The sequence below is a fragment of the Pectinophora gossypiella genome, chromosome 17 (assembly GCF_024362695.1).
Source record: "Pectinophora gossypiella chromosome 17, ilPecGoss1.1, whole genome shotgun sequence".
NCBI classification, from domain to species: Eukaryota; Metazoa; Arthropoda; class Insecta; order Lepidoptera; family Gelechiidae; genus Pectinophora; species Pectinophora gossypiella.
The window spans coordinates 14477207-14488286 of NC_065420.1; the positions used below are offsets into that span (position 1 = coordinate 14477207).

General features: G+C 39.5%; 3 protein-coding genes across 3 annotated transcripts; 1 reads left to right on the forward strand and 2 right to left on the reverse strand.

Moving 5' to 3' along the window:
- Nucleotides 1-1809: 1809 nt before the first annotated feature.
- Nucleotides 1810-4722, reverse strand: LOC126374713 (dnaJ homolog subfamily C member 2). Its single transcript, XM_050021437.1, has 2 exons — nt 3233-4722; nt 1810-3149 (listed from the first exon to the last, which is right to left on the reverse strand). The coding sequence occupies exons 1-2, from the start codon at nt 4100-4102 to the stop codon at nt 2151-2153; spliced, it is 1869 nt and encodes a 622-aa protein (XP_049877394.1). The 5' UTR covers nt 4103-4722; the 3' UTR covers nt 1810-2150.
- Nucleotides 4723-4914: 192 nt separating this feature from the next.
- On the forward strand, nt 4915-8068 carry LOC126374733 (pyroglutamyl-peptidase 1). Its single transcript, XM_050021474.1, has 3 exons — nt 4915-5282; nt 5863-6098; nt 7192-8068. Exons 1-3 carry the CDS (start codon nt 5058-5060, stop codon nt 7424-7426), a joined length of 696 nt encoding a protein of 231 aa, XP_049877431.1. The 5' UTR covers nt 4915-5057; the 3' UTR covers nt 7427-8068.
- A 756-nt stretch (nt 8069-8824) lies between these two features.
- LOC126374735 (40S ribosomal protein S9) lies at nt 8825-11013 on the reverse strand. Its single transcript, XM_050021476.1, has 4 exons — nt 10932-11013; nt 10297-10528; nt 9840-10026; nt 8825-9025 (listed from the first exon to the last, which is right to left on the reverse strand). The coding sequence occupies exons 2-4, from the start codon at nt 10517-10519 to the stop codon at nt 8851-8853; spliced, it is 585 nt and encodes a 194-aa protein (XP_049877433.1). The 5' UTR covers nt 10520-10528; nt 10932-11013; the 3' UTR covers nt 8825-8850.
- Nucleotides 11014-11080: the final 67 nt, after the last annotated feature.

Genomic DNA, 11080 nt, shown 5'->3' on the forward strand with positions numbered 1-11080 from the left:
AAGTACCTACGTAAAACTAGGTACCTATTCCATTTTCGAAAATCATCATAATTTGCCTGCGGTAGGTATTTTCCAGGTTCATCTTCCCGACTTTGGGCGATTTTGAACGGTTTCGGAGTTGATATCCGCTTGCTTCAGGTCTTTTTGGACCGTCGTTTCGTCGTCTTTTTAGGGGGTCCTCCGTGCCCACGTTGTTCGTTGGTGTGCCTAAAGTCACCCGTACCATATAGTCTTCAGGACGTGTCCCTATTTGAATGTCTACTACTAAGTCGAAGTAGGTACTTAGACTGTTTTAGCTTGGTTATGGGCGAGGGATTATGTAGTATAAATACCGTCTTTTGTCTTCAAAGTACATGAAACAGAGCGTGAAAAATGTTTTGCGCAAATATTTCTAGCTAGACGTAATTATATGCTAAGAACATGCATATTAAAATTGTTTACCACGGCTAAGTTTGAGTTATGATAAATAACATTGATGAGGCCGTGATAACTGTAAAGCGTGTAATTTTTAAGAATTTTTCAAGCCGTAGTTTTTATAGGGAAAATTTCGAATATTTGGAATGTAAAGTTACCTACTTCTTTGCTGAAATGAGAGCGAACAAAAACACGTTCAGTTGGTTAATTAGATAGGTTGTACTCTCATTCATATAATACATGAATATGAATTTTAAATTATTTACCTACTACAAGTTTAGTCTAAAACTAATAGAATAGAGTAGAAAAAGTTTATTATAAAGAACATTTTCTTTTAATTACTTAATTATTTTACTACGGCCTCTGTGGTCCAGTGGTTAAGCGTTGAGCTCACGATCCGGAGGTCCCGGGTTCGAATCCCGGTGTGGACATATCACAAAAATCATCTTTGTGATCCCCAGTTTGGTCAGGACATTAGAGGCTGATCACCTGATTGTCTGGAAGTAAGATGATCCGTGCTTCGGAAGGCACGTGTTACAAGTAGTAATACTTACTGATGTAAGTGAGTAATCGTTACATGAGCCATGTCAGGGGCCTTTGGCGGCTCAATAATAACCCTGACACCAGGGTTGATAAGGTTGGTAGTTCACCCACACGATAGCAGCAGCATTTTACTACGAAAACAAAAGGTTGATTTTATCATGTTTTTCTATGACGTCACGGTGCACGTTTTCATATTCTTTTCCCTCAACCCCTCTACCAGATAGGCACAGTTTCCATTTAGTCAAATCAGACTTCCTTTTTCCGGTCTTTCTAACATATCGGAATTAAATATGTAGGATGATGGTCTGATCATCAATCACCATATTTTTATACCAACAGTTTAGGCTAGGACTTCGTATCAAGAGGCTTTATGTTAATGTTATTTGACTACTTCTAACACTGCCCACTCCATTAACGACTACGGGTGTGAGTTTATGTAGGTATGTTGTTACTGATATGATACAAAGTGTAGCAAGTTGCCTACTAAGGATTAACGGCAATAGGTTCGCCCTACCCCCTTGGGGATATAGGCGTGATGGTAAGTTACGGTTGTTGTCTACTTCGTCCAAGACCACTTCTCTTCTATCGTGTGGGTGGAGTACCAACCTCATCAACCCTGGTGTCAGGGTTACTATTGAGCCGCCAAAGGCCCCCGACATGGCTCATGTAATGACTACTTACCTACATCAGTAAGTAGTAACCGGGACTAACGGCTTAACGGTCAAAGACCACTGCGCCGCACTGACTGCGTGTTCCAACAGAAAACATCTAAGTCTACGGTTCTATCAAATTCCAGACTGCAGGTCACTGGACTGGGTGCAATAATTAAACTATAGAAATAAAACAACACCGTTCAATTTGAAATTGACTATGTTTATCACGTTAAACAAAAATAAATACAAAAATATGACACACACAGAGTCTAATTGTGTCCTCAACAGAAGATGGTACAGTTTACGTCAATTTTAAAATTAAGGTAAAATTATATTACATACACAAGAGAGTTCCAATTAATCAGCGTGGGTTATTGTGGTTGTGGGATGTGTAGCAGTGAGTTATGGCAGGTTCAGTAGTAATCAGGTTCATAATATAATCCTCTAGGTAGAAAAGTAGTAGGTAACGCCAATAATTATCCTCTCCCATAAAAATATGCAATTTGCTTAACTTTTTACAAAGCTATGGGCCAACGGACGCTATTTGGATAGGTTAGCAGCCTGTTTCTTTGCTTTTACTAATTCTACTAACTCCTTGTATCGTTTCATGCAGTCTTTTTTGGTACGGTTCGGGATACAATCAGCTATCTTGTCCCATCTCTCAGATGTGCTAGATGGGAATGTTTTCATGGCCTGTTCTAATAGTTCCTGCTCTGTTTTAGTCCACGGTCTATCTTCCTTTGTGTCTTTTTCGGGCTTAGCAACATCTCCATTCATTTTCGGTTTGGCTGTGCCATTGACCAGTTTAACAGCTGAATCACTCTTCGATATACTATTGTCATCAACATGGTTGGCCATCTTCTTCTTCTCCTTTTCAAATTGGTCAAAGGCTTCCTCATTTGCAGCTTTCTTTAGGCTGCTCTTAGAGAAATCTGAGCTTTGCAGATCTTTTGCTTTGTTGAGAACTTCTTTTGCATTGAAACGTTTTTCATCTGTGAAAGTGCAGTGTTGGTTTAGGAAGTTGGCTACTACATCCCACCTCTGGTTCGTCCCAGCCGGGAAAAGATTTACAGCTTTTATTAACATCTGTGTCATCTCCACGGTCCATTCAATTGGTGTACGCAATGCGGAATCTTTCTTGGCTTTTTGTTCTTCAGCTTTCTTATTTTCAAACAGGGCCTTACGTTCAGCTTCTAGTTTTTCTTCTGTTTCTTTCATTGTTTTGACAAAAGATTCTCTACCGTTGGCTTCCAAGTCCTTCATGAAGTCTTGTAGTTCCACAACTTTCATCATTTCACATATTTTCTCCACGGCAGCCATATGCGACACTGTTTCATCTTCACCTTGTGCATAGTAGTTGTTAGTTTTACATATATCTCTAAGAGCTTTACGTTCCTTGCGAAGGTTCTTTTTCTGTTGTTCCCTCTCGGCCCGTGCGGCCTCGATGCGCGCCCTCTCGGCCTCCTCCGCCTTCTGCTTGGCAAGCTGGGCTTCCTTGATGAGTCTCTCTTCTTCAGCTTTCTTGGCTTGGACTGCATTCTGGAAAGAAAATAAAACACATAAGTAAATTGAACACATTCAGCAGAAAATATATATATTTTAGTTACGCAAAGTATACCAACCATTCTGGCTTGTTTGGCAGCTAGTTTCTTGTCTTTGTCCTCCTGTTTGAAGCGCTGTATCCTTGGGTCATTGGCGTAAGCCAGATCTACTAAGCTACGTATCCTGGCCATTTCTTCTTTCTTTAGCTTAGCTCTTGCTGCTTTGTTCTGCTTTTCTATCCATCTCCTCTCTTCCCTGTCTGCTCCTCTCTCTTTCTCCTCCTCATCTAGATAAGAGAATTCGCGCCAAGATTCAAACTCATACCAAAAAGCGTAGAACCTCTCAACCTGCTCACGGGGGCTATTTTCATCACCTAACAAAGGCACGTTCTTCTTCTCAGACCATCGTGCATTTATTTCAAAAATCTTTGCAAAAGCTTTGAAGAATCCTTCCTTTTTGATCTCGGCAGGGGTCGGTACGTTGTCATCTACTAGGGGGTCAATGGAGTCATATGATCTCCTCTTGACTGGAGTTCCGAGGATCTCATAAGCTTTGGTAATGCAAGTGAAGTAGTCGTCGTCACTGCGAATTTCTTCTCCGAGTGCCTTCCGCTTGTCGGGGTGGTGTTTCAATACTTTCTGACGGTACGCGCGCTTTATGTCGTCATCAGTGGCCTTATTACGGAGGGTTTTCATACCCAGCACAGCATAGTGGTCCTGGTTCTTCCAGTCCTTGGGATCGAGGCTCCGCAAGTACTCCACATCATCGTCAAAGGTCACCTCCTCTGCCTTTTCTTTGGAGTTACTCGTGTCTTCGAGAGCATCTTCACCGTGACATTTGATCTTATAATAGCGCAGGAACGCCGCCCCCGCGCACTCCACCTGCCTCTTGACGATCAACTGTGATATCGCCACCACCCGACAATTATTACTATTCTCTCCTTCAGTCATTTTCTAATAGTTTTAACTAAACGATATGGACCAAATGCGAACATAACCTATAAGGGAGGTAAACACCTCTATAATGAAAGTGACACTCTCTTCTTCGCTTATTACGGTACACTTTCAAAAACTCTAATGAAAACTACAATAAATAAGCTTTACTAATAACTGCTAAGAGAAAGGAATCATAATTTATTAAAAATTAAAACGCGCGACAAATCCGACATTGTTCAAAGACATTTTTTTTTTTTTTTTTGGTTTGGTTTTCCCCGAAGGGTAAGGCAAAGGGAACTATGCCCATACAGCCATGTCTGACGTATTTTTTTTCTTGATGATTAATGAAATGATGAAAGGTGATGATGATGAAACCTAAGCCCCCACCCTCGGAGTAGACTCCTACTCCGAACCCCAAACGAATTAACTCAAAAGTCCGCATAAACTTTTGAGTTATGAAGCGGCTTCCTGATACGAAGCGAAAATAGGCAGATACACTTTGTTTATTGAATACTCCAATATAATAACACTCGCGAATGTCTTCCGACTAACTTAATGCGATCATTAACCACAAAACACCACTTCGTATTAATTATTTAGATTATTCAATGAAGAAAGCAACTGTCCCGTTCCCGCCTCCCGCCAAAAAGCCTTGTTCAAAGACAGATGAGCGAATTGAGTGAGTTGATTAAGTAATGACGTCAATGGGGAATGAATGAAATGAAGTAACACCACCACCAATAAATATTGACACAAATTGGTTAGGACCGTGTTTCCAGTCCTAGAAGATTCAGTGAAAAAATATATATATGACATCCACTTTCGCCAACTTAACAAACATAATCAGCTGACCGCCCGTCCGTGTCAAAACACGAAATAAACATTTCAGTTTGATTTGTAATTTCGATTAGTTTTATAAAGCTTCTGTAACATCTAGCCGTAGTTTTGTGTTAGATATCGACGAATAAAGATGTGTAACGAGTTAGATTTATTGTTTAAACCTATAGTGTTAGTGACAGGGTTCGGTCCGTTTGCTAACCACCCTGTTAACGCGAGTTGGGAGGCGGTAAAACTGATGAACAAGGAAGAACTGGAGGACAAGCACAATATCGAGCTGGTGCAGCTGGAGATACCCGTCACTTACGAAAATGTTGACGAATTTGTGCCCGCCTTGTGGGAGACACATGAGCCTAAAGTATGAAAATTATTCTTATTTGGTCGTTCATTACACTATCTACTACTATTACACTACTACCATCTATTACTATATTTACTATATATTTACGAATAAAAAAAACCTGTACCATTAATTTATTTATTTTTTAATTTCAAAGCCTTTTATTTATTATAAAAGAATAGGTGCTCATATTAAAATTAAATAATTTGCACATCATACCGATTATTGAACAGTTCTCGTTTCAGCTTGTCCACACATAGGCCTCCTCTAGTGCTTTCCACCTCTCTCTATCCCTTGCAGCTGATTGCCACAGTGGGCCAGCTGTTTTCAAATAAATAATTACACTATACTTATAAATAGTTTTCTGATTGTATTGTATAATGTTTCATGCTGACAAAATGTTAAGCCAATATTCAAAGGCTGTTAAATATTTTTCATTTGCAAACTAAAATAAAATTGTGAAAAACATTTATATCTTCTTCTTCTATCGTGTGGGTTGTGAGGTGGATTACCATCTTTAAAATAATGTAGATTTTAAAAGAATGTTCGGTCTTACGACTTTAACTCAGTCATAAAAATATATACTTTGACATTCCAGCTCATGATCCATGTAGGAGTGTCAAGCATCGCAAACAACATAACCCTGGAGATGCAGGCCCACAGGAAGGGCTACCAGCGGTTGGACTACTTTGACCAATGTCCGGCCAACAACACATGTCCTGCAGATGGTGCTGTACGCATCCACACCAAGCTGGACGTGGAGCGGCTGTGCCAGGAGTACAACAATGACAGCCCTAAGGAGACAGCTGCTGTTACATCTAAGGATGCGGGCAGGTAAATAGCAAACCATCACTGTACTTCCCAAAAATTATTTATCAAGAATGAACTGGATTTTCCCACCTTGATGATTTTGAGTTAACTACATTTTGGTGTAATTATCTATTATATTTAATAATAAAATAAAACAAATACAATAATATACTACTACTACACACTATATATACAATATGAGTACTGTGGGGTGGAAGGCAAGAGGGAAACCACTGCCCTATTTTTCCCTAAAAATGTAGCATGAAGAATGCTACACCGACAAGAGTGTGGCTCTTAAATTAGTGATGACAATAATATACTTTATAGAGTAGAAAATTTATTTATACATTAATGTTGGTCTTTCTTTTCTATTGATGTAAAATAAGTACTAACATGCAGTAAATATAACTTATGCAACTAAAGGTAAAAGGCTTTATACTTATCATAATGATAAATATTGCATTGTTATCCAGACACATGTTGTGCAATAAAATTGCTGATTGCCTTTTGTTTGTCTCACTGACACACTCCGCAATAAAGGGTAGTCTAAGGATCTGAATGATATCTCTATTATCAGTCAATCAACCAACATCACACAACAGATAAAGTAATAGTTGTATGAAATGAATCCTATTAAAGAAATTACTCACTGGAATAGCCATTAAAGTTCGGTATAATCATGTGCAAGAGAAAAACGAAAGACACTACTAAATGACTTAGTATTTTGAGACACTTTCGTTTTTCATACTCGACAGATCGCCATCGACTCGCAAAGAAGAAGAGCCACTTCTCTTCTCAGGCATGTCGTAAAATCCGACAGAGGGATTGTGTCCTTTCCAACGTGATGGACAACTGTTGTGGGTGATAGACTGTTTCCCTGTTACCATTAAGCCTCGTATCCACTAACAATTAAATGATTGAACCTTAGGCCGGTGGCCACTAAATAACGCTTAATTTCAACATGTGCATATGTCGCGCGCTAAATGTTGCCAAGTGGGCACCGGCTTAAGGTTCAATCATATCCATCTTAGAACTTTGTATCAACAGTGTGAATATGTATGTACTGCCGCGCCGCTGGCTTAAATAATTGTTAAATTACTCTTAAAATTTATTACAGATACCTCTGCGAATATATCTACTACACATCTCTATCAGTGGACAATAAGCGCACCCTGTTTGTCCATGTGCCCGACACGAACAAGTACTCTTCGGACCAGACGGCGCGAGCACTGGAGCGCATCCTGGAGCTCTGCCTGCAACAGCTGGACGAAGCCTCCTGCCCTAACGACGTCGCCAAGACGTTGGAGAGAACTACGTTAAGTGAAAATGGGATTTGCGAAAACAAGATTTAGAAATACGTATTGTTGAACTGTGTACATAGGTACCTAGTTGTAAGAATAGAGAAAGTTGATTTATGTTTTTTTAATAAACATAACATAATACAGCCTATATGCATCCTATTGCTGGGCACAGGCCTCCCTTCAATCAACTAGAGGGGGTATGGTGGATATTCAATGTAGCTTCCGTACGGGTTGGTGGTGTTTTTACGGCTAATAGCCGGGCCGGGGTATAAGAAGAATGGCCGGGACCAACGGCTTAATGTGCCCTCCTACTTTTTGAGACAATCATGTGATTCAAACCTGCAAAGTCCTTATCAAACAGAGGATAGTCTCCCAGTGATTTCGACAATGTCCCCATCGGGAATCGAACCCGTACCTACCTCCAGATCATGAGCCTAAGGCTGTAACTACTAGACCATGGAGGCCGTGTACTGTATAAGTAATGTACAAGGGCTAATAGGTGTATAGGAGTGGTGGAAAATATTTTACATAATACTGATGTAAAAAAGTATTTTTAAAGTATATCACTAAAAAAATATTTTGTGTATATTCGCAAATAAAATATTATGTAATAATTGTTGTCGCAATTTTTGAGATTGTTAAAAATGTTACTGTAATTCGTAAAATAAATGATTAAACTTATTTTAGAAGGTATTAGTACTTTTTACTGTATATTATTATAGACTACGAGCTTATTACGTCGGGCTTCCCGTAACAGTTACACAGGGGAACTAGATGTCCAGTCTTTTGTTTCAGTGAAACAGCTGGTGTGTCAGTGTCAGGCCAAGCTCCTTTCCCCAGGATCACTTTTTTGTTACAGCACTAAGCGAATATCTGGTTTCACCAACAAAGCGTCTATAATTTATCGATAATATATTATAATTTGTCGTTAACTCTCGCCAAATTTCGCTCACCGTCAAGCTAGCAAGTGCAATAAAACATAGTCAAATTATTTTTTCGTGCCCATTTTTTTTTGAGGCCGCTAGCTTGACGACGCACACGAAATATCACAACTTGATCGCACGGTCCTCCTATTTATTAAGCACTCCTTCTATCGTGTGGATTACCAACCTCAGTTACCCTGGTTAGGTTATTATACACTATAACACACTGTTGTTGCTGTGTGTTAGCACTTAAGATGTACTCGATTACAGTCTGCCGTATTTCTAATTCATTTAAAACCCATATCATATCAAGACTTCCCATATTGATCTTAAACGAGAGCTATTGATACCAATGATTTTCAAGATCAACTATCGATAGTTCGGCAACAGGTAATGCCTATAAGTGAGGGTCCTGCTACATTTACATATGTGCAGAGCAGAACTAGTGTTATTACTTCTTATTCAAATACTAGTGTGCTAGCCAAAACAAACTGTTCTCAATAATAGCAACAATAAAACAAAAAAATAGCTTATAAACATAAGTTTATTGGTTTAATCTTCTTCTTCGTCGTTACCGCCGCCGCCAGACTGTCCCTTGCGGAGGTTCTTCCTCTTGACGCGGCCAGGGCGGCCGCCGCCGAACGGAGACTTCAGGGAGAAGTCAATGTGCTTGCCAGAGTCCAGGCGGACAATGAATGAGGGGATGTTCACCACCTGCTTGCGGACGCTGGAATGGGAAGGCGTAGGTTAGACAATAAATTGGAAAATGTGGAAATAAAAGGCAGACATCTCGTCCATACAAGGAATTAGTATCGGTAAATGTGGAATGAGTGGAGCTCCAAATTCTGAATGAACAAACAATATTCAGAGGAATGTGAAGGTTTTGTGAAATTATCTTACAGTTTAAGACTCCAGAAAAGCTTCTCTAGCTACAGTAAAGAGACTAATATTACAATTAAATAGATTACCTGTACACAAGACAACTGACACAAGAGGAATCATAAATGTGTTGAACCATTTGTTAAGTTACAACACAAAATTTTGATAATTTGTGAGTAGGGTACTCAATAGGTATTATGCACATTACATGTATGTATGTAATGATATACATATTCAATACATTACCTGCATTTCAGCTCAAGAGAGCATACACATTTCAAGACATTGACCTTGTCAAGCAAGGTTCAAGTGGTCTATGAGAATAGGTTCAACAAATGCCAGGTATAGGGCAGCTCTCGCCACCGCTGCATCAGCTACCTGCATATTACAGCATGATCAAGCATTGCTTTGAAAAATGGCTCAAAGTAGGCATGTGTTTTACACCTTAATGCAGTATTTCAATTTGTGCTTATGCCAGTATCGGCAAGAGTTGTTTAGTCATAAAACCAAGGACAACTATTGTGCCTGAAAATCTCAGCTTTAGGTTAGTTGACTGAAACCATGTGGTTATGCCAACTAAAACAATTTTATAATCACTTGTTATGCATTTGTGCATTCATCATGTTGAAAGAGTCATCCAAAATTAATGAATCAAGATTTACCGGATATGTCTCTGCCTGATCAGGATGCGGGCATGATGGATGGACTTGGCGAGACCAGCTTTGAAGACCTGGGTCTGCAGACGGCGCTCCAAGAAGTCTTCAATTTTAAGACCAAGCACGTAATCAAGCTTCATCTGTTTCTCGTCCAGCACTCCGATCCTCACGAGACGACGGAGCAGGGCATTGCCTGGAAATTTGGAAATACAACTTATGATTTCTGTTCACAGCTGAACTGCACTTTTTGTTGTTTTTTAACAATGTAATCAGAAAATAGTTATGTTTTCAACAGAGTTAAGTCTGACAAGAGGTGTCAGAATAATTATCATCATTATAAATTAATGCTATACTAGGTATAAATATGTTGTTGCAACTAGAGTAGAGTCGACAGCAACAAGCTTGACGTACGGTATGAACAACCATGTGGTTAAAAACATGTGCAGCAGTACACAGTACTAACCTTCAAACAGTCTCTTGGGATCCTTCTCTTCGAGGGTCAGCAGTTCACGGGCAGCCTTACGGATGCGGGCGAGCGTGTACTTAACCCTCCACACCTCACGCTTGTTGCGGAGACCATATTCTCCGATGATCTTCAACTCCTGGTCGAGACGCGCCTTCTCGAAAGGCCGACGCGGAGTTACATAGGTCTTTGAGAAGACCGAGGGCACTCGGTTGTTCACCATTTTGGCGAGCTAAACGGTTAAACAAATGTTAGATATGGTATATTTGATGTTTAGACGTGTTTTTAGCACAATGTCACAGAAGAAAGGGGAGTTTGTCGCCACAAACTGTTGCAAACGCATTCTGAAATGCTTTACGTCTAGGAATCATGTTAGTGGCAGTACTGTAGCCTTATTGTCCAAACATGACGCCCGGTGATAAGAGCGCCATGGTCTACTCTAAGGCAAAATTGTTAAGATACAAGATATGTTCGTCGTCATACATTCAGAGGTTATGTGACACAAATCCATTATAATCACAAGAAATATGGAAATATTACCGAATATTATAGCACTGAACAAATCAATAACGTAAATTAGAAAGATATTCACACTTATTTCATTAATAAATTCACATAATCATCACAATATTCACCTCGGTCTGTTACACGGCCCGCCGGGAAAAGAAAAGAATCTGTCAATCTTGAACCAAAGACAACAAACTTTTTTTTAAGTTGCTAGAACTATGAACAAAAATACCCAAATATTGGATTTTTTAAACATAACTTTTCGTATTATTTTGAT

Excerpts from the sequence above, each read along its gene's own strand:
- LOC126374713 (XM_050021437.1), bottom strand. The coding sequence starts at position 4,102 with ATGACTGAAGGAGAGAATAGTAATAATTGTCGGGTGGTGGCGATATCA. Across the intron at positions 3,150-3,232 it reads CTGCCAAACAAGCCAGAATG|AATGCAGTCCAAGCCAAGAA; the intron begins GTTGGTATACTT and ends TTTTCTTTCCAG.
- LOC126374733 (XM_050021474.1), top strand. The coding sequence starts at position 5,058 with ATGTGTAACGAGTTAGATTTATTGTTTAAACCTATAGTGTTAGTGACA. Across the intron at positions 5,283-5,862 it reads GGGAGACACATGAGCCTAAA|CTCATGATCCATGTAGGAGT; the intron begins GTATGAAAATTA and ends TTGACATTCCAG. Across the intron at positions 6,099-7,191 it reads ACATCTAAGGATGCGGGCAG|ATACCTCTGCGAATATATCT; the intron begins GTAAATAGCAAA and ends AATTTATTACAG.
- LOC126374735 (XM_050021476.1), bottom strand. The coding sequence starts at position 10,519 with ATGGTGAACAACCGAGTGCCCTCGGTCTTCTCAAAGACCTATGTAACT. Across the intron at positions 10,027-10,296 it reads TCCCAAGAGACTGTTTGAAG|GCAATGCCCTGCTCCGTCGT; the intron begins GTTAGTACTGTG and ends CCAAATTTCCAG. Across the intron at positions 9,026-9,839 it reads ATCAGGCAGAGACATATCCG|CGTCCGCAAGCAGGTGGTGA; the intron begins GTAAATCTTGAT and ends TTCCCATTCCAG.